The following is a 24052-nucleotide window of genomic DNA, read 5'->3' on the forward strand; positions in this document are numbered from 1 at the left end:
ACAAATCAAATCAAATCCAAATAAGAACATGACCACCAGGAGGTACAGAACAGTATATCATGTGCTGAGCGAACGAGACTTAACTACATCCCCTAATGAAAGTACTCCAGTTGCTACTCCTTCCTTTGCACCGCTGCTGTTCTCACAATCTGTGGTGAATTAATTCCTGTACTACCCACAAGAGCCAAGTGAGGGCAGCATACACTGATTCTTTCTTTGCCACAAGAAATGCGTGACCTTATCAGGCTGGTCACAAGGTTACCCCTTATTGGATTGACGGTAAACTCCATAAAAAATGTATTTGTTTGAATTAAAGGGGCACTTCTCCCACATCATCTTTTCCCCTGAGTTTGTGTCTCTATGTTCAATCTCTGTGTTTTAAATGTTGATATGTGTGAATAAAAATGACCTGAGTGAAATAATACAAGATAGATTCCTTCTATTACAATTCATCCTGTTGAGGTATTGAGACATGAATGTATGCCTTGTTCTTTATAAGGCTGGGAACCCGTCAATGTCCGTGTGTGAAGTTAACAGGGTAGAACTGAGCTGTTCTGTGGGTTAGATTGTAGCTCCACACAGTGAGAGTGCTGACTGAACACAAGAGCTCTCCTTCACTGCATTGTGCTGAAGGGATCAAATATCACTGGTTTAAGTACCAGGAACTTTTACCAGGTTTCCTCAATGACCGTTCTCTTGCTTCATGCCAGTGCTCTACAACAACTACTTCAAAAAATGCGATAATACAACCCTCCAAAACAACTCCTCGAATAATGCAATAGCACACAATCAAACATTCACACGACTGCAACGTACAGAGACGCTCAAGTAAACTCCGTTCAGCGCGCAAGTCACTCCATCACTCCAACACACAAGCACAACAATGTACAGTCAGACGGTATTCCTTTTTTTTCTCTTTCTGTTTTGTGCCTGTAAACCTGGCCAGACCTTGTAGCCCTTCGCAGTCTGTCCAGTCACCTTGTGTGATTGTGGAGTATTGCAGGCGCCTCATCTATTATTTACCGACGCAAAGCCTTGGAGGGAGGAAGCCAGAGAGAGGAGGAAGGAGGAGGAGGAGGGGGGGGTTCTGCCCTTTGAAAAAAACATCACCATGAGGTGATCCTTAGTCACACACTTATTTATTTATTAACGGACCTTGGCTCAATCTCCCCTCACAAAGGAGGGAGGGAGGGGAGGGGAAGAAAGAGAACGTGCCCCTTTCACTACATCCCCTGTTTCCATACATCCCAGACTAGATCCTCATAGAGAAGGACCGTGCCCGCTCAGGGTATAACGAAATTCACCACTCTGTTCCTCCTCTCATTCCTTCATCCTCCTTTCTTCTCTCCCCGTCTGACCAGTCGTTCCCTACCAGGGTTCTGGCACAGCTCTGTGATACAGGATTACATGGACAGACCTGACCATGGTTGATGAGATTACAGCACAACAAAATAGTTGAAATAAAACGCTTGATGGGTCCTGCATGAGTGCCTCAGCCTGTGAGGTTTATGAACCGAGAATTTAGCCGTTTCCGTTTTGGTTATTTCAGTTTGGTAACTCATTGGTAACACATAACTGCCACAACTATCATTGATTAACTTGGATGAATGAACCTATTCAAAACAGTTCTCTTTTCCCAATCTGATTTGAAAAGATGTGCTTGAGATGCAGTCAGCCAAGAGGGCAACTCAGCATTGCATGCCCAGCCATTCCTCCTCAATTCATTTGGCAAAAAGGAATATCTATTCAGTCAGACAGCTCAAGAGAGTAGAATTTTCACAGATAATGGATTTAATACACATAGATTGAGCATTTCCTGCAAAAGACTGTGCAAGGAAATGTCATAGAACCTGTTAGCAGAACATCCTCTTCTGTAATTTGTGTGCTAAATGTACGGCTCGGACACCACACATCCCTCAGTTGAGGAACAAACAGCAAATAACAGCTCTGGCCAACATATCTACAGACATACACTACCAGTCAAAAGGGGTTTTCTTTATTTGTATTATTTTCTTCATCATAGAATAATAGTGAAGACATCAAACTATGAAATAACACACTCATGTAGTAACCAAAAAAGTGTTCAACAAAAACATATACAGTGGGGCAAAACAAGTATTTAGTCAGCCACCAATTGTGCAAGTTCTCCCACTTAAAAAGATGAGAGAGGCCTGTAATTTCCATCATAGGTACACTTCAACTATGACAGACAAAATGAGAAAAAAAATCCAGAAAATCACATTGTAGGGTTTTTAATGAATTTATTTGCAAATTATGGTGGAAAATAAGTATTTGGTCACCTACAAACAAGCAAGATTTCTGGCTCTCACAGACCTGTAACTTCTTCTTTAAGAGGCTCCTCTGTCCTCCACTCGTTACCTGTATTAATGGCACCTGTTTGAACATGTTATCAGTATAAAACCAACCTCAAACAACCTCAAACAGTCACACTCCAAACTCCACTATGGTCAAGACCAAAGAGCTGTCAAAGGACATTAGAAACTAAATTGTAGACCTGCACCAGGCTGGGAAGACTGAATCTGCAATAGGTAAGCAGCTTGGTTTGAAGAAATCAACTGTGGGAGCAATTATTAGGAAATGGAAGACATACAAGACCACTGATAATCTCCCTCGATCTGGGGCTCCACGCAAGATCTCACCCCGTGGGCTCAAAATGATCACAAGAACGGTGAGCAAAAATCCCAGAACCACACGGGGGGACCTAGTGAATGACCTACAGAGAGCTGGGACCAAAGTAACAAAGCCTACCATCAGTAACACACTACGCCGCCAGGGACTCAAATCCTGCAGTGCCAGACGTGTCCCCCTGCTTAAGCCAGTACATGTCCAGGCCCGTCTGAAGTTTGCTGGAGAGCATTTGGATGATCCAGAAGAAGATTGGGAAAATGTCATATGGTCAGATCAAACCAAAATATAACTTTTTGGTAAAAACTCAACTCGTCGTGTTTGGAGGACAAAGAATGCTGAGTTGCATCCAAAGAACACCATCCCTACTGTGAAGCATGGGGGTGGAAACATCATGCCTTGGAAAGTTTCTGTAAGTGCAGTCGCAAAAACCATCAAGTGCATTGATGAAGCTGGCTATCATGAGGACCACTACAGGAAAGGAAGACCCAGAGTTACCTCTGCTGCAGAAGATGAATTCATTATATCTACCAGCGTCAGAAATTGCAGCCCAAATAAGTTCAAGTAACAGACACATCGCAGCATCAACTGTTCAGAGGAGACAGTGTGAATCAGGCCTTCATGGTCGAATTGCTGCAAAGAAACCATTACTGAAGGACACCATTAAGAAGAAGTGACTTGCTTGGCCCAAGAAACACAAGCAATGGACATTAAACCAGTAGAAATCTGTCCCTGGGTCTGGAGACCAAATTGGAGAATTGTGAGACACGGTGTGTGTGAACGGATTATGTCCGCATGTGTATTACCCACCGTAAAGCATGGAGGAGGAGGTGTTATGGTGTGGGGGTGCTATGCTGGTGACACTGTCTGTGATTGATTTAGAATTCAAGGCACACTTAACCAGCATGGCTACCACAGCATTCTGCAGCAATACGCCATCCAAACTAGTTTGCGCTGAGTGGGACTATCATTTGTTTTTCAACAGGACAATGACCCAACACACCTCCAGGCTGTGTAAGGACTATTTTACCAAGAAGGAGAGTGATGGAGTGCTGCACCAGATGATCTGGCCTCCACAACCCCCTGACCTCAACCAAATTGAGATGGTTTGGAACGAGTCGGACCGCAGAGTGAAGGAAAAGCTCAGAATATGTAGGAACTCCTTCAAGACTGTTGGAAAAGCATTCCAGGTGAAGCAGGGTGAGAGAATGCCAAGAGTATGCAAAGCTGTCATCAAGGCAAAGGGTGGCTATTTGAAGAATCTAAAATATATTTGTTTAACCATTTTTTGGTTACTACATGATTCCATGTGTGTTATTTCATAGGTGTGATGTCTTCACTATTATTCTACAATGTAGAAAATAGTACAAATAAAGAAAACCCTTGAATGAGTAGGAGTTCTAAAACTTGACCGGTCGTGTACAGTGTACCTCTCCCAGTTTACTCAATACTTGTGTAACACCCTTGTTAGAACCAAGTATTTTATTTATTTGTTATAATTAATTGGAGATGTATAAGTGAATAGGTTGGTTTACTTTTAAGTTTAAGTTTTGACCAATAAGGTCGCTTGTTATGCTGTGGCCTATGAGAGTTGACCTGGTTAACGGAAGGCCTGGGGGAAAAAAGAGGGAGAGAGACGTTGAGAAAAGGATGGACATTACATTATGACCATTGGTGAAGAAAAATTAGAAAAGAAGACGATAGAAATAGAACAAAACCCATATCGAGTTTTGAAGGAAAATACTGATTTTATTTTAGAAGAGAGTTGTTATAATTTTGTTAAGAAAGACTTAGTAAAGACTGAAGCTACCGTCTCATCGTGAAGGTATTTGGCAGCATTGAGGTTAGCCTAGCATCGTGTGACACCGAGAGAGAATTGCTTGGGAAAGATTAACGAGTTCATGTTCCCATGGGATATCGGTTACGGCTAAGGAGTGCTGTCTGCATTGATAGCTGTGCTTGCTGTGGATCTTGGGAGGAAACTTGCAAGGAACTGCCATACTTCACTGAGGGAATATCTACGAGTAGTGAGTAACCACAATGGTGGGGTGCTTTGGGACTTTATGTGTGTCGTCATTTTGTTTTAAGCTCCAACGCGCACCAACGGGTTTAAGCAGGCTTGAAATAATTTGGACATCGTGTGTGCACGACTCATTGGGGTTAATTATTTTCATTTATTTTTTTATTTTATTTTATTTTGAAAATGTAATAATGCACATTTTGAACCTTGTGTATGTTACCTTGGTGGAGTCATTTCCTGTTTCAATTGAATTGAATGCATGGGAAAATATATCCTTATACAATAACAACAATCTATAATCATTCCATCTGAAGTTAATACCCTATTTGTCATCACCCAAGAGAGTTTACAATAGGGATTCTTCTTGGAGATGTCCTTCTCACCTAACACCCCATGCTGTTGAGATACTCTAGCTAAGTTAATACCGTGAGAGTCAAATTCGAGCCTGGTGAGAGGGTTACACTTGAATGTGCTACTTTCCAAAGAGGATGAGAGTACAGTCGTGTGCTTTGGTAGTTATGAGTCAGGGCCATCTGACACATCCATTATTCTGAATTAGATAGAATACACTTCACTAGTCCAAAAATGTCCAAAGATCTGAAGTGACAGTGCAAGGTGTGACCTGAAACAAGTCGCTGATCTGTAGTGTGGCACAGCTCTGGCATGGCCTGCCTACCTCACACAACACCAGTCTGCCCTGATCACATCATCCCGACAGCTCTTTTTGTCCACGGAGCACAGAGATCACAGCCCCTGGCAGAGACACAGAGGAAAAGAACGGGAGTAAAGTAGAGAAAGGAATGAGGAGTAGAACAGAATAAGCCTCTGCTCAGTGGCACTAGACATGTCCTTACCTAGAGGGACAGTGCGAGAGAGCGAGACAGACTGACAAAAGAGACAGAGAGACATCGAGAGAGCGAGAGAAGTTGAACCATATGTCGACGTACAACCACTATTGCACTCATGATCCTGTTCGTCAGAACATAACAAACCCGTGTTGTATCACACTCCGCAAACATCTACGTCGGGGGTCATCCAACTACACTTTGCAACCAAAGACCAGACTTCAACATTGTCTCCATCTGCAACTCGAACACAGACCTAGTTGAGTGTACCAGAGGCTGGAGTCTCCTAGCCTGGACCCAGATCTGTTAGTCTCGCTAACTCCTAATAATGTAGGATCTTAATTGGAGCCAGTTTCCTACAGAAGGAAAACAATCCTGCAGCAACAGGACATTTTCATTATTATGTGGATAATAATGAATGGATATTTTTTGTAGGGGTTGATGCACGTTCGTTGGGGGAAATAAAGTAATTTTAAACTTTAGAAGCCTTATTAAACCTCGAATGCACTCCAAGTTTGCATTTCTAAATCCTAAAAAGGCTACAATATGTCCTGGACTGTGCTGTACGTGTCCTCACCCACACCTTTATTTATTATATGTAACCAGGTAAGTTGACTGAGAACACATTCTCATACAGCAACAACCTGGAGAATACTTACAGGGGAGAGGAGGAGGAATGAGCCAATTGGAAGCTGGGAATAATTAGGTGACCATGAGGGACAGATTGGGAATTTATCCAGGGACACCAGGGTGAACACTCCTACTCTTCTGATAAGTGCCATGGGATATCTTTAGTGACCAAAGAGAGTCAGGAAACCAGTATAACATCCCATCTGAAAGACAGCAACCTACATGGGGCAATGTTCCCATCACTGCAATATTTTTTTTTGAATTACACAAAGGAAAGAGTGCCTCCTACTGGCCCTCCAACACCACTTCCAGCCACATCTGGTCTCCCACCCCGTGACCAACCAGAACCAACCCAGCTTAGCTTAGCAGGCAAGGCAGTAGTGGGTTGCAGGGTGACACACTGCTGTTCAAACTCCACTGGCTCTCCATATGCTCACGCATTGACTTTAAAATTCTGGTTCCCACCTACCAAGCTATCCACAACTCTGGACCCAAGTACCTGTCTGACTTTATCCTACCCTCCTGCCACACACGTTACCCTTCACTCCTCCAAGTCCATCTCCCGTCAGCAGCCCCACAACAGATTAAAAATGATGGGTGAAAGGGCTTTCAGTTGTGCGTCTCCTCGGCTGTGGAACGCACTTTCATTAACTGTCAGGGCTGCAGAGTCTCTGGCCTCATTTAAGGTTAAAGGTTAAAAGTTGGTTGAATGAAATGAAATGAAATTCCTTTACGTTGATGACTTTTTTCAAATCCAATTAGTTTCCCACATTGATTCAATGTCATCACAATAGATTTTTTCATTTGAAATGACATTGACTCAACCTATTTTTTGCCCATTCTGCAGTTTAGGATTTTCCCAGGTTAGGTTTCCTGGACAGTAACCCAACAGCAGAAGCTGTCCTCTACTGCCTGCAGCTGGCTGGGCTGCCTTGGGGGGCTAAGCTCCCTGACAGGCAGTTATCTCAATGCCAGATCTGAGACAACACGGCAGATTACAGGCAATAGATGAGCCAATCGAGCAGATTACAGCCGTAATCCACTGTCTCCTGACACTCAGGGCCTGATCCTGCTAATGTTGGTGTCTTTCTGGCTCCTTCCTTCCCTCTCACATCAGCACCATATGGGAGCCTATCATAACCATATGAATTGGCTAGGTCAGGTGAACATACCGTGTGCAAATATGCTACTTCCATCGATCTTCTGAGGGGAGCCAGTAGCCTACTACAGAATCACTTGGCTGACCCACTACCAGCTTCTCCTGAGGCACAGAGACAGGGGGATGAGATCCTGCAGGGATACTTCAGTGCATAGGCGGACATGCCCAATGGAAATAGTCTGGCCTTGGACTGTGCATTCAATGCTACAGTATAGCACTTCAACCAGTAGCATTGATTTGACGGAAGGTACTGTATGGAAGGCAGTCGTCAGATGCTTTCCAAGATGAACAATGTTGGCAACTTCACGTGCACATTTGATGCATACGCGGAATCGGGCGCACGGTGATACTTCGACACGGTCATTGATGTTAATGAGCAAACCAGAGTCGCATTACCCACACTTTCAGAACAGCATACACTGTATGGCAACAAAGACCTACAATGCAGTCAATAACAGTACCATGGAAATGTATTTGACACACACTTGTATCAAACACACACACACACACACACTGATAAGCTGTTCAGTGGGCCACAACCCTCCATGCTAATCTCTTGCAGTGAAGAAAGGAAACAACAAATTTGTATTACAACAGGGGTGAGAGAGAGAGAGAGAGAGAGAGAGAGAGAGAGAGAGAGAGAGAGAGAAGAACCTCCTACACCGTAGCAAAGTGTGATCAGCGTGTATAACTGGAAGTTCCTCTCACCAGGCTCCTCCCAGCTACACCACAGCAGTTCCACGGAGACCTCCAGACAGCCAGCCAGACTGAATCACAGCAACCTGACGTGAAGACAGGGTTTACTACTCTCATTGCAATATTAATAAGGAGATGATGTCATCCAGACGTCGCTGCTGCACGCTGGCGAGTCTGCCCTCGCTTGAACGCAGTGACGGAAGTCACCTCGAAGTGACAGGGGCAGCCTTGGGTGAAGAAACGCGCAGCAAGCTCCTACTGCTAAATAACACATAGTGATCTGGGGCAAATCGAATCGAATCAAAAACACATTTTTATTGGTCGCATATACATGGTTCGCAGGTGTTTATACCAATAGATGGTATGAAATACAGTATATACATATGATATGAGTAACGTAAGATATGTAAACATTATTCAAGCGGCATTATCTAAAGTGACTCGTGATCCATTTGTTAAAGCAGCCAGTGATTGGGTCTCCATGTAGGCAGCAGCCTCTCTGAGTTAGCACTACTATACTACTGTTACAGAGTACCGAGGCACAGGTAACAGGAACGCACAAATGATGGAGGTATAGCGCTAATGAGCACCTAAGTATCGCGTCGGGGTCACCAACACAGGGTCGTTGGGAAATAGGTCTCAGCCTTACAGATGTTCCTCATTTTGTTCGAGGGGCGGCAGGTAGTGGTTAGAGCGTTGGGCCAGTAACTGAAAGGTGTGTGGAATGAATCCCTGAGCTGATAAGGTACAAGTCTGTTGTTCTGCCCCTGAACAAGGCAGCTCCTAGGCTGTCATTGTAAATAAGAATTTGTTCTTAACTGACTTGCCTAATTAAATAAAGTTTTTTTTTTAAAATTGTTCCACGGTATTTGTGGTTCTTTCACATTTGTCAGAAAGGCCAGATGAATCAGTCTCTAAATCCCAGATGGACATTATTATTAATGAATGCCCTGTTTTCCATGTTAATTGGCTCCTCCAATGGCAGCCTGACAGCTGGTCATCAATAACCCCACGAGGGAGGCATCCTCCATTAGAAAACAGCAGGAGGAGTGTCACGTTCTGTCCATCGTTCGTATGTGTTTTCCTTGTTTTAGTGTTGGTCAGGACGTGAGCTGGGTGGGCATTCTATGTTGTGTGTCTGGTTTGTCTATTTCTATGTTTGGCCTGATATGGTTCTCAATCAGAGGCAGGTGTTAGTCATTGTCTCTGATTGGGAACCATATTTAGGTAGCCTGTTTTGTGTTGGGTTTTGTGGGTGATTGTTTCTGTCTCTGTGTGTTGCACCAGATAGGGCTGTTTTTGGTTTTCCCACGTTCATTGTGTTGTAGTGTTCATGTTTATCAGTTTTTGATTAAACATGAGTCAATATAACCACGCTGCGTTTTGGTCCTCCTCTACTTCACCACAGGAAAACCCTGACAGAGAGGCAGGGGAGGAGCCCTGCATAATGTGTCTGAATGTCTGCCTATAACAATGTTCCAGCAGTCTGGAGCTCAGTCGTACTCTTTAGAGCAGCTTATGTGATTGAGGAAACAGGAAGTCGGGTTGAGACACCAGGGGTGACCACTATGTTGTATGTACAGCATATCAAACTGGGGAAAGGTATATTCAGCTAAACAGCCTCAGGGATATACTGCTCAATATTTTATATAGTTATGCTTCCATTAAAAATGCATGCGCCCACCCCCACAGAACATTGAACTATAGTTTAGTGTGAGGGATGCATTCCTACAGGCAGTGAGGCAGGTGTCCAGGTGTAAGAGCACCTTCTGAACAGATGGAGGGGTGAGGAGTCTGTCTGGGGCTCAAATTCCTCTCCATCGTCAGCCAGTGTCCATTAGCCAGCTTCTGCTCTGCTGCAGCCTGATCCAAAACATCTGGCAACGAGATCTTACAGTTCTACAGTTTAATCCATTACTCAGTTGGTCCATCGGAGAAGCCATCCAATCCAGGTGTAGATTATAGTACAGAGTTTATAGTACAGTTTCAGCTGGTGCCCTGCTGCGTTTAAATCATCCAGACTGGCTTGTCCGCTTCAAACGCTGGGTCAAACACACAACATTCCTCACAAATCTCTCCAACTATCAGTGTGCTTGAACATCTACTGTATCCCAGAAGGACAGTCATCAGGGAACGGCATAAAACACATTCAGTATGGGCTTTCAATGAGACACTATCAATGGGTTCGAGACTAATGGTGCTGCTTAAAACTCATAAGGAGTGTGATACGAATGATCATATCTGATAAACATTTACCATTGACACCCAAGCCAGTGACAGTCTAGGTATGAGATGAGAACAGTAATTTTCACAAGTTAATTCATTTAAATTAATTTATAGCCATTTATACTTATATTCCAGAGACTGCTAGTAGATTAGCGTTGGCTGCGGGCCAAACTGCTCCTTCATGACTGAATCAAACGACCATCTGTGGAGCAGGCATCTCCACAACTAGGTTTACAGCATGGATCTTTCAGATTCTTGTCACCTTTATGCAAATGATATGCCAAATTTCCATATGAGGTGTTCTGTGTCATATGGTTTGTTTGAGATACCAAGTAAATGCCAACATGCCATACTCACATTCAATTCAAGCATGAATTTTATATATTTTTAAGGACATTACAATTTGCACTCATCATTATCATTCTTTGAATATTGATGACAAATTCTACTTCTTGAGACAGAAACCTGTATCACATTGGTAATTCCTTACACATATTCTCCTTGGTTTAGAGCTCATGTTTCAGGCGAAGGAGGACACAGTAAAACATACACTAACTAGAATATAAAATCAATTCTTAAATCAATAGTGATCCTTAAAGTGGAACTGACAGCATTTTAGCAACATGAAATCTTATTCAAATCTGTTCATATACACCCCCAGGAAGAATCTAATACTTTAAAAAAATCTCTGACAAGCTGGCAGAGATAGTCATTTTCACGTTTTCATAAATTCTTAGAATGTTTGGGAATTACGTATACTAAGGCATTTGTAAAAATTCTATAGCAATAAGGTGTCACACCCTGATCTGTTTCACCTGTCTTTGTGCTTGTCTCCACCCCCCTCCAGGTGTCGCCCATCTTCCCATTATCCCCTGTGTATTTATACTCTGTCTGTTGCCAGTTTGCCTTGTCAGGTCTTACCAGCGGTCTTTCCCGCCTTCCTGTTTCTCTAGTTCTGTTTCCTAGTTTTTCCCAGTTCTGACCATTCTGCCTGCCCTGACCCCGAGCCTGCCTGCCGTCCTGTACCTGCCTGACTCTGACCTGATTATGAACCTCTGCCTGCCCTGACCCCGAGCCTGCCTGCCGTCCTGTACCTGCCTGACTCTGACCTGATCACAAACCTCTGCCTGCACTCGACTTACTCTTTGCCTGCCCCGTGTTTCTAATAAATGATCTGAGAACTGTACTATCCGCCTCCCGTGTCTGCATCTGGATCATAGCCTGAGTCGTGAGAGTACATGACTGACCCAGCAGATTCAGACCAGCTCCGCAACGCTGTATCCTCCCAGGGAGCCACCATTGGAAGCCACGAGGAGTTACTTCAAGGTCTTCTGGAAAGATTCCAGACCTCGGAGGAACGTCAGGACTGTGCCTTCAACACATTGCTGGAGAAATTCTGCGGAATGTCTGTGAGGCAGCCCGCCACTACAGTGACACCCCAGACTGTCAATTACCCCATTACCAGCGGTGTTTCTCCCCAATCTACCCCAGCTTCCGAAGGAGCCCACCTACCTCCCCCGGAGCGCTACGCTGGAGATCCCCAATCCCGGCGGGCATTTTTCTCCCAGTGTTCTCTCATCTTTGACCTGCAGCCCTCTTCATTTCCCTCGGATCGCTTGATGATAGTGTATGTGATAACACTGATGTCCGTCGAGGGCACTTGCCTGGGCTCCGGCGGTGTGTGAGCAACAATCCACCGTTTGCCTCAGATTGGAGGAGTTTGTGGAGGAGGTACGGAAAGTGATTGATTCTCTGTTGTCTGGGAGACAGGCGGCTCGTAAGCTGCTCCAACTACGTTATGATTTCCGTAGTGTGAAAGACTACGTGGTGGATTTACGCATGTTGGCAGCTGAGAGTGCCTGGAACCCGGAAGCCCTGTTCAACTCATTCCTTCCCGGGTTGTCGGAGGTGATTAAAGACGAGCTCGGGAGCTGCCCCTGGACCTTGACTCCCTTATAGCCTTGACCATCCGGATCGATGGGCGGCTACGGGAACGTAGGAGGGAGAGAGAGTCTGTTCCCTGTCGCCGACGTTCGTCCTCAATTTCCACCTTGCTTCTGAGGAATCCCGGAAATCCCGAAGCCCACATCTCCGAGTGAATCTGATGTCGGCCGAAGTTTCTCGGAGGTCACCAAGTGCTGTCGAGTCATCTCCTCCAGAGCCCATGCTACTGGGCAGGGCTAGATTGGGTCTCTGGTGACTCTGGCTAGATTGGGTCTCCCAGGGTCTTTGGTGGCACAGCTAGCACTGCGCCACCCAGGAGGCCCCGCGCATACACAGACTTAACACCCAGAGCTGTTTGCATTGTGGAGCTATGGGACATTTTTATCTACCTGCCCATTAAAGAACAAGGATCATCAAGGAGGTACTAATACGAGTACGCTGGTGAGCCATATGGGGAGTTTCCAACTTCCATTGCTCGTACCCCTCTCTATGCTACCCTGTTGTGAATCGACCAGTCCAAATCTCTTCGGGTGCTCATAGACTCTGTGGCCGACGAGAGCTTTATGGACACTACCTGGTGTCGGAGCTGGGAATCCCCACACCACCCCTCTCCATTCCCATGAACGTCAGAGCGTTGTATGGGCGCTCTATTGGCAGAGTCACCCACACCACGTGTCCCATTAACCTGAGAGTGTAGGGTAATCACAGTGAGTTTATGCAGATCCTGCCCATCGAATCACCTCATGCACCTGTGGTTTTGGGGTTGTCCTGGCTCCAGAGGCAGAATCCCCTGATCGACTGGGCTATTGGTTCTATCCTGGGTTGTAGCCCATTTTGCCATGGGCATTGCTTGAAGTCGGCGCTGTCTGCCCCGGGAAAATCAATACGAGGGGAAATAGTTAGTCACTCACCGACTCCTCCAATGACATGACATCCTGCTTGCAGCCAGCTAGCTATCTAGCTAACGTTAGGCTCTGTGTTTTTAGCTTGCTACAGAAATAGATACGCTAGCATATTAGCCACGTTATGACTGACTTGTGATCATTTCCCTTGCCAGTTCGATTGCATTGACTTTGCCAGCCTTAGTTACATTCTTCCATTTTTTCCCCCCAAATATTGAGTCATTGAAACTGAAACAGTTCATCCCGAATGAAGGCATCACACAATGTGACTTACAATCTGAGAGCAATATTTCTTTATACCAATAAATCTATTGGTGAATCATATGAATCATGCATTGAACTGCATCCATCCATACTGCCAAAAATGCCTTAGTGTACGTCATGGAACGTTGAATCAAATAGAACCTACTTTTAAAACCTCTTGTAAATTTGGTTTTGTAGCATAAACTGGGAATTTGATATTGTTTACTGATCGTATGATTGTCTGTTTGTTTCATATCGGCAAAGTAGTTAAACCGCTGGCAGTTCCACTTGAAATGGGAGCCTTAAACTTTTAATGGGATTTTGTCCCGCCACTGGTTCTCAGATGAAAACACGTTTTACGATCTCTATTACCGACTGCAATACATCCTGTCCCTGAAGAGTAGCTCTCAGATACTGTATGTTTCCTCCAAAGTGAACTCATCATTGCAGCCGGATACCACACTTCCTCAACCATGTCAATATAAGGGTTATCCCACAAAATGAGTCCCTTTTGGGTAACTTGGTGATTTTTATATATATATAAATATATATATATATATATTATTTTATACATCCTGTCATAAAGAGCACATTTTCAACTTAATACAAAAAATATGTTTTCCCATCTTAAGGGGGTAAAAAAAAGACTATAGTAAGTGCCTATTAAGTGCCAAATAAAGTAACAGGGTTGACTGTAACAGGGTTGACTGTAACAGGGTTGACTGTAACAGGGTTGACTGTAACCGGGTTGACTGTGACATGGTTGACAATTTCATCTTAAATCAGCCATAACTCCCCTTGTGATAGGAGGAATGGAATCTTGTGTGCAACAGGGAGGGGCAATTGAATGCAAGCTTCACCCCAAAAATGATTGTAAAAAATGTTCTAGCCTGTCTTATATGGGGCGGGAGGTAGCCTAGTGGTTAGAGTGTTGGGCCAGTATGTGAAAGGTTGCTGGATGACGAATCCCTGAGCTGACAAGGTACAAATCTGTTGTCCTGAGAAAATAGTTAACCCCCTGTTCCCCGGGCGCAGGAGATGAGGAGGCAACCCAGCGCACCTCTCTGATTCAGAGGGGTTGGGTTAAATGCGGAAGACACATTTCAGCCGGACAACTGACTAGGTATCCTCTATCAATGTGTAACAGGGTTGATGTGTTATGCTTGACTCGCTCAGTTTCCCACCAAAAAGTGACGAACCAGCTCACCTGTTTTTACACTACGATTTTTCTATTAGATGTTCAAGGTTTCTTTTGAAAAACGTATCAAAATATGAATAGTTTCACCATATTAATAAACGAGTTCAGTTCATGTAACAGAGTTGAACCTGAAAAAGAGGGACAGGCGTAAATGAATCACTAATCACATGAAATAAATAATCATATTCAAAATTGACTTTGCCAAAGAAACAAAACGACTAGGGCTTTTACAATGACGGTGAAAACTTTTTTTAGGCTGGGTTTCTGGGTTTCTGTGTCAGCACTTTGTGACATCTTCGGATGTAAAGAAAAAAGGGCATTAGAAATCAATTTGATTGATTGATCAAATCTTCCTAGAAGTCACAGAGGGGACACGGAGGGACACGTCAAAATGCAGCATTTTGTCACTTCAAAAAGTCTTTATTCATATTAAAAAATCAGATTTATTGAACTTAACATCTGGACTATATTAAAGGGCACTTCATTTAATATAATATCAAATTCAATATTGATGCACAATTTCTACTTAAAACATAAAATGGACGCAAAATGGACATGTCATGTAACGAACCATAAGCACATTACAGAGGACTACACTCTTAGAGAAAAAGGGTTCCAAACGGGTTCTTCGGCTGTCCCCATCGGAGAACCCTTTTGGTTCCTGGTAGAACCCTTTTTGGTTTCAGGTAGAATCCTTTTGGGTTCCATGTAGAACCCCCTTTAAGGTTCTAGATAGCACCTTTTTTTGTAAGAGTGGATGTATTTCTATAGGATGTCGCTAAGATGGGGGCAAAGGTTATGATTAGGCATTAAAACAACATTAATAGAGACTTCATAAACAGTGGTAATGCAACATAATGTATTAGAAATAACACAAAGCTAGCTAGTGGAAGCACCCAGATGAACCCTGACCTCAGCATTACTGCTGGGGGCCCTTTGGGAGTGTGGTGTTGTTATGAGGTTGTTGCCAGTAATCAGGGGCCCAGTGAGAGGCAGGGTCAGGGAGGTCTCCGTCTGTAGGTTCGCCTGGGTAGGCAGCCAGTCACCTATACCCCTGGTCCCAACCCAGACCTCAACCCTGTCTCACCCCTATTGCTCTGTTCACTCAAGCAAAAAACAACCGCATGCTAAGCAATCCCAGGATGTATTGCATTCACATTCTCTCCAAATGACAGTTCCCATGTTCAGCACATAACTTAGTATGCAAATGTTTTACCAGTACCGTAACATCATGAGCGTACACAACACTCATCAAACCTCATTTATTGGTTCATCTACGTTGAAGATGACAAACTCAGCTGAACTACTGGGATGCTTTGGCTGTGAACAAAAAGGTGATTACTGAAGTGCATCTGAAAGAACAAGCCTAGAGAACTTGGGCACTGAAAATCATATCTATAATCCTGTAATAATAACTTGTGATGCCAGTGACAGATGGACCGAGGGGAGGCCAGTGGGGGATGCTTCTGCAAGACTAAGGCACATAGCCAAGGTGAACGATTCCATCACACGGTCTCACTGATCTGCCTACAGCACTGTGGTTCTGAAAATAACACAGCCTACAACAACCCATACCCTCAGCTTAACCGCACAACACTGTTCCTATTCAACCTACAAAACAATAACAGGGTACTTCGCCAACAGACGGTCATTGAGAGGTGAGCATAGGGCCACTGGAGCCACATATTCTGGCTGAAGCATTATCACACACACATTTTGTACATCAAAGGCATCCTGCTTATTAGCATTCACCACACACCACATGGCCCTTCTTATTGTTCCGAACCCAAATGAATCCATAGCAGAACCAGGACAGGTACAGTAGTAGTGGGGTGTAAGGAACACTCCTGCCCTCCCTCAGGTGTCACAGCTCTGCCCCTCGACCTGTTCTTCAGGGCCTAGAGGAGGACCTAATTAAAACAAGTGCCGTCCATCCCCCAACCTCTCCGCATTTCCATCCCACAGACAGTACCAGTCAGTCCCTTCAGTGGCTTGTAAGCTCCAGTCCCCTCTGGTTCTCTGTTCTTTAGTATGGCCCCTGAAGGGGCCAGTGCTTGTAATGGTGTTCCCCTTAGTAAGTGCACTGCGCCATGGAGGGGATCATGGGTTGATATTACTGAGGCATCGCAGGGTGTTCCTCACATTAGAAGTGCATGATTTATGCTCTGTCCAAGTGTGTGTGTGTGTGTGTGTGTGTGTGTGTGTGTGTGTGTGTGTGTGTGTGTGTGTGTGTGTGTGTGTGTGTGTGTGTGTGTGTGTGTGTGTGTGTGTGTGTGTGTGTGTGTGTGTGTGTGTGTGTGTGTGTGTGTGTGTGTGTGTGTGTGTGTGTGTGTGTGTGTGTGTGTGTGTGTGTGTGTGTGTGTTTTACCACTGCAGCTGCAGCATGGTAGGTAAAGATGATATTGACACCTTCTAAAAGAACAGATGTCTAATCAGATTTACAACCAGAAGGAAACATGAGATTCTGGGTGACCTCACCCCACAGTTCAGGGACAATCCTCAGGATAAACACGCAATTTAATATTCTTACCATTGTCCCCCTTGCAAGCTTTTGTGTCTGTAATCTATGGTTGCTTTGGGCAGAATAGCACACCTGCTTCACTGTGAAGTAGAAGAATGTCTAAATGTTTATACAGCAGAGAGAAGATGTGTGGACATTCTCTCATTTCTGCAGGAGAGCAATTCTCTCCCTGAGATCAAATTGTCATCCATTGAAAAGTGGAGAATGATATTTTGACTGGGAATGCAACGGCACAGTTCTCACCATATGGCCTAATCCCCGAGGTTGATGATGGATGTGTGTACATTCCGAATAAAACAATGAATTGCATATTCCACCATATCGCACCGTTCATATCACAGGTGTACAACCATCCATTACACCTTCCTTTATCTTTAGCGAAATCAATCAATCAATGCCACCCCTTTCCATGGGAGACCGAGACTGTGGTGACAGGGTAACACAAAACTCCTAGCTACAAGGATAGAGAAAAATATTACTCTGGATTTATGAAATATGACGCACAGATTATGGACTAACATTAATGAATACATTAAGAAAATAGTAGTAACCCTCTTGAATAGTACTGTACTCCTCATCCTCAATCACGTCATCTAACCTCATACTTTAGGCTGAACTTTTCCAAACGATCGCGAAGACAAAGTCTGGGCTAAAGATACCCTGGCTCTGTGTAGTCTAATACCTTTTGACAGGATCACTTGATGTCCCTCCATAACTATGGACAATCCACCATTATTTCCAGGCCCTATAAACTGATTAGGATCAATGTCAGTGACTACAGCTAACGCATTTGACAGGACCCTAGTTCACACAGAAGTCCTCTCCTCCAACTCCACAGTGAGGAAAGGAGAGGAGACAAAGCTCTGTCCAACACTACATAGGATCAGCAAAATAATTCACTTTTATTTCACCTTTATTTAACTAGGCAATTCAGTTAATAACAAATTCTTATTTACAATGATGGTCTACCCTAGCCAAACCCTAACCCGGACAATGCGGGTCCAATTGTGCACAGCCCTGTGGGACTTCCAATCACGGCCAGTAGTGATACAGCTTGGAATTGAACCAGGGTCTGTAGTGACACCTCTAGCACTGAGATGCAGTGCCTTAGACTGCTGCGCCACTCATCACACCATTCTATTCCTAACTTTCCTTTACAGAGCTTGCAGAAAAAAAACAAATATGAATATATAGTGCTGCAGAGCCTAGATGTGCACCAACGTAAGAACACACAAAGACAAACAGACGTTATGTCTGACTCTATTACAACTTTCAACAAACTCAACAGAAATGGTTATGAAATGTGTGCTTTGTTATATAAGTGCCAAGAAGTGTAATTCAAGGAGGGCACAGTTGGGGCACATGTGGACTGTGAAAACAACTTTGACTAACTTTCACAACAAGAAATCAAGAAATAGCAGTACAAAGTAGATATACAGTGGGGCAAAAAAGTATTTAGTCAGCCACCAATTGTGCAAGTTCTCCCACTTAAAAAGATGAGAGAGGCCTGTAATTTTCATCATAGGTACACTTAAACTATGACAGACAAAACGAGGGAAAAAAATCCAGAAAATCACATTGTAGGATTTTTAATGAATGTATTTGCAAATTATGGTGGAAAATAAGTATTTGGTCACCTACAAACAAGCAAGATTTCTGGCTCTCACAGACCTGTAACTTCTTCTTTAACCTGTTACTCCTACCCCCTACTTTTTCGAACATTCTGTTAAAAATCGCGCAACATTTCAGCGCCCTGCTACTCATGCCAGGAATATAGTATATGCATATGATTAGTATGTGTGGATAGAAAACACTCAGACGTTTATAAAACTGGTTAAATCACGGCTGTGACTATAACAGAACGTGCGTTTCATCGAAAAGTGCAGGAAAATCTGATCACTGAAAATGGGAAAATATATCCATGCGTCACTTCAACCCATTGTTAAACGTGATCCACATTAAATGGGGCCGAGGTTGCAATACCTACAGCTTCCACATGATGTCAACAGTCTTGTCATTTGCCTACGATTTGTTTCTTGGTCAAACAGACACAAGGCAGCGCAGTTCTTCCGGTCTCCGACCGGATATTTTGGTTGAGATTTACCCGGACATTATTTCCAGACGTACAGCTATAGAATATACATCGCCTCATGATCAATTTGATCGCTTATTAACGTTTACTAATACCTAAGGTTGCATTACAAAAGTATTTCGAAGTGTTTTGTGAAAGTTTATCGTCAACTTTTTTAATTTTAAAAAATGACGTTACGTTATAAAACGCTATTTTTTTCATTGATCACACAGTCTTCATAGATCGATATCAAGGCTATATATGGACCGATTTAATCGAAAAAAAGACCCAATAGTGATGTTTATGGGACATCTAGGAGTGCCAACAAAGAAGATGGTCAAAGGTAATGAATGTTTTATATTTTATTTGTGTGTTTTGTGAAGCGCCGACTATGCTAATTATTTTGTTTACGTCCCCTACGGGTCTTTTGGGGTGTTACATGCTATCAGATAATAGCTTCTCATGCTTTCGCCGAAAAGCATTTTAAAAATCTGACTTGTTGCCTGGATTCACAACGAGTGTAGCTTTAATTCAGTACCCTGCATGTGTATTTTAATGAACGTTTGAGTTTTAACGAGTGCTATTAGCATTTAGCGTAGTGCATTTGCATTTCCAGATGTCTAGATGGGACGCCTGCGTGTCAGGTAGGAGCAAGAGGTTAAGAGGCTTCTCTGTCCTCCACTCGTTACCTGTATTAATGGCACCTGTTTGAACTTGTTACCAGTATAAAAGACACCTGTCCACAACCTCAAACAGTCACACTCCAAATTCCACTATGGCCAAGACCAAAGAGCTGTCAAAGGACACCAGAAACAAAATTGTAGACCTGCACCAGGCTGGGAAGACTGAATCTGCAATAGGTAAGCAGCTTGGTTTGAAGAAATCAACTGTGGGAGCAATTATTAGGAAATGGAAGACATATAAGACCACTGATAATCTCCCTCGATCTGGGGCTCCCAGAACCACACGGGGGGACCTAGTGAATGACCTGCAGAGCGCTGGGACCAAAGTAACAAAGCCTACCATAAGTAACACACTACGCCGCCAGGGACTCAAATCCTGCAGTGCCAGACGTGTCCCCCTGCTTAAGCCAGTACATGTCCAGGCCCATCTGAAGTTTGCTAAAGAGCATTTGGATGATCCAGAAGAAGATTGGGAGAATGTCATATGGTCAGATGAAACCAAAATATAACTTTTTGGTAAACTCAACTCGTCGTGTTTGGAGGACAAAGAATGCTGAGTTGCATCCAAAGAACACCATACCTACTGTGAAGCATGGCGGTGGAAACATCATGCTTTGGGGCTGTTTTTCTGCAAAGGGACCAGGACGACTGATCCATGTAAAGGAAAGAATGAATGGGGCCATGTATCGTGAGATTTTGAGTGAAAACCTCCTTCCTCAGCAAGGGCATTGAAGATGAAACGTGGCTGGGTCTTTCAGCATGACAATGATCCCAAACACACCACCCGTGCAACGAAGGAGTGGCTTCGTAAGAAGCATTTCAAGGTCCTGGAGTGGCCTAGCCAGTCTCCAGATCTCAACCCCATAGAAAATCTTTGGAGGGAGTTGAAAGTCTGTGTTGCCCAGCAACAGCCCCAAAACATCACTGCTCAAGAGGAGATCTGCATGGAGGAATGGGCCAAAATACCAGCAACAGTGTGTGAAAACCTTGTGAAGACTTACAGAAAACGTTTGACCTCTGTCATTGTCAACAAAGGGTATATAACAAAGTATTGAGATAAACTTTTGTTATTGACCAAATACTTATTTTCCACCATAATTTGCAAATAAATTCATTAAAAATCCTACAATGTGATTTTCTGGATGTTTTTCCCTCATTTTGTCTGTCATAGTTGAAGTGATGATGAAAATTACAGGCCTCTCATCTTTTTAAGTGGGAGAACTTGCACAATTGGTGGCTGACTAAATACTTTTTTGCCCCACTGTATTAGAGTGTGCATGTGTGAGAATCCAGAATATAAATATGTGGTGTGTAGGGACAGTATTTCATTTGGAAAAGAAAACGGTATGTACAGTAGTAGGTATATAGGATGAGAATACAGTATATACACATCATCTTCTGAGGAAACAACAGTTTATAAACAGAATATGATGTGACCAGCTTTCAATGACTCTATCTATATACATGGGGCATTAGTCTCAAGGTGCAGGGCTGAGTACCATGCAGGTAGCTGGCTAGTGATGGCTGTTCAACAGTCTGATGGCCTGGTGATAGAAGCTGTTTCTCAGTCTCTCTGTCCCGGCTCCGATGCACCTGTACCGTCTTCGTGGTAGCACAGTGAATAGACCTTAATGAGGGCATGCAACGTGCCCCAGACGGTGCGTTGGGCTAATGGCACTGCCCTCCGAAAGAGCCAGGCGGTGACTCAGCCTGACAGAATGCTCTCAATGGTGCAAGTTCGCGAGGGTCTCAGGGGCCATGCCGAATTTCTTCAGCCGCCTGAGGTTGAAGAGGCGCTGTGGTGGGACCATTTCAGGTCCCCAGTTAAGTGCACGCCGAGAAACTTGAAGCTTTTGACCCTCTCCACTTATGTTTAACATACTTTTTTTTAATGTACTGTACTTTTGGCAAACTATTGGAGATTTACGGTGCGTAAAAAAAAAAAACTTCACCCGTTTCGAATGTTATATTGTTTTTGTGCATCTCTGAGCGATGTTTTATCTATTCCCGGGGTCATTTGATGTTTCCATGTGTATCTGAGCTATTCGGCGTTCAAGCAGACAGAAATACAGCCAGTATGACGAGTTTTGCATCGTATGGCCCCGGGAATTGATAGAAGATCGCTCAGAGACGCACAAAAATTATATAACATTCTAAATGTGTGACTCTTCCCTTTAACAAACAGCATTCTTCTACCTGTACCCATCAAGAATCCAAGAACCCTGAATCATAGAAGCCGCAGGTCTGAACAAATATAACATTTTATCAGCCACAGATGAAATAATGACAAATAAGGGTCGGCTGAATGAAGGACAACAATGAGTTAGGAGTAACAAGGCAATTAGGTTGCCATAAGGCGTGAGTGAGGGGTCTAATGTAATAATACTCAACACCGAGCTTTTCTTTGTTCAAAGGGAGACTTCCACACGGGAAGTCATCAAAAGCGATTTATCAAAACAAATTACCTAATTTCTACGACAGCCCCGCAGTTCAAAGTTGACGCTTCAGCAAAGCGTGACCAATATATGCTGCCCAGCTGCCAGCCATGGAGGTGGGGTGGGGTGACAACCTAGCTACCGCAGAGAACCCCCTTATAAGATCCTGGTCTAAGGCCTGAACAGATGGGGGACGGGTTCTCCAATAACTCTCTTATAAAAGACACATAATCAACTCTGCAAATATGCATATTGTATCTAGCCAAGCATAACAATAATTTTGTTCCTGCCATCATACATCATTTATATTCTTTCATACCATTTCTAAGTTTTCCAACAGATAACAATCAGAATGACTTATATCACTACTCAATCATTTAGTCCTATTCAGATTCAGAGATGAAAGCATTCAGAAACTCCTGTGACATGCACACATTTTGATGTCAGCAGAGGATTTGTCCAAAGAATCAACCATCGACACTGAGACACATGGTGCACCATCCGCTGATTTGATACACCACCTTAACATCATTATGTCAAAATCAACGAGCTCCTGTTTGTGACATGATGACCACTGTGGAGCAGGGCTTCAGGGCAGCTACCTAGAGGTCATTAGGGAACAGACAGAGAGACAGACAGCATAGTGGCCTCCACTTACCTTTTTCTGGTCCTCCAATGCATGTGTCACAGGCTTCCTCCTCTGGTGCTGGTGCTGGCTCCCCTCAGCTCCCGATTCCATCTCAGGCTGAATGCCAGATACCCCCTCTCTTCTCTGCTCAGTCCCAACTCAGTCAATATCCACAACCCAATAATCCCCAAGGGGAAAGGAAATCCCAGATCCTTCTTCCCAGGTTGTCAATAAGGATACACCACTTCTCAAAAGAAATGATCAGGTTCGATACCTCCCAAAGGACTCTGGCAGTGGTGAGGTCAACCATAGCTCTGCTTCTTCACTCTCAACCCAGAGATGCTGCATTGAGGACTGGGCCACAGGATTGACAGGAGAAACTGGGTCCCAGAGGATGCTGGTCTCTGACCCATGGTGATTAGTTAGGGATGCAGCCTGCAGCAGTGATGCCCTGCCTTCATTGGAATTGATAGGGTTTAACCCACTGGTGATGAGCTCTGATGAGCATAGTTCAGTCCAATGGGCTTAATACAGTTCCATCACGCATGATCTGAGAGAAGAGCTTGAATTACCCACCATGTAAATCACACTAATGCTGCAGTCAGAGATGTTGGGCCCCATGGAGACTGTTGTCTTTTTATGATTGTTGGAGATAATCTGATCAGTTGAGATGCCAACAGATATTGCAGCTGAACTAAACTGTATTTAAAGATAAGTAATCAACATCAGGCAGTTGCAACCTAAATGTATTTTATGAACATTTAGCTGCAATGAATATATATTTGTAAGGTTAGATTAAATTGATACATCATCTTCGTGTTCGTCATCATCATCGTTTAGGAAAATCGATGATTCTCAAAACTCCACACTGTCACTAAACTAAAGTTACCTAAATAAGCTGCAGACTATAGTAGTTAAACGCATTTAAAGTTTCCCCATTAGAAGTAACCTACAACATGAATGATATTCTGCCTGTGAACGCAATGTAAAAAAAGAAACCTCTACAAATGCACTCCAAACGGAACGTAAGTCCAACATGATATATATCACTGTGGGAAAATTCTTGAAATGTAAAACACTCACCGCAATAAAATCCTGTGTTCGCTGAATATCCATGCAAGAATACGAAACGCTCATCTCCCGTGCGCACATCGTACACCAGCACAGACCATGCTTCCCACCATCCCCATCAAATCATTACGTCA

General features: G+C 43.7%; 1 protein-coding gene across 1 annotated transcript in view; it reads right to left on the reverse strand.

Moving 5' to 3' along the window:
- LOC118400820 (neuron navigator 2-like) overlaps positions 1-24052 on the reverse strand; it is a 151738-nt gene extending 127686 nt beyond the window's left edge. The window contains exons 1-2 of the mRNA XM_052474745.1: positions 23931-24052; positions 22878-23397 (exon numbers count right to left, since the gene is read on the reverse strand). Coding sequence (XP_052330705.1) covers positions 22878-22958 — 81 coding nt within the window. The 5' untranslated portion in view covers positions 22959-23397; positions 23931-24052. The remainder of the gene's footprint in view (positions 1-22877; positions 23398-23930) is intronic.

This window comes from Oncorhynchus keta, chromosome 22 (genome assembly GCF_023373465.1).
Source record: "Oncorhynchus keta strain PuntledgeMale-10-30-2019 chromosome 22, Oket_V2, whole genome shotgun sequence".
Classification (NCBI taxonomy): domain Eukaryota; kingdom Metazoa; phylum Chordata; class Actinopteri; order Salmoniformes; family Salmonidae; genus Oncorhynchus; species Oncorhynchus keta.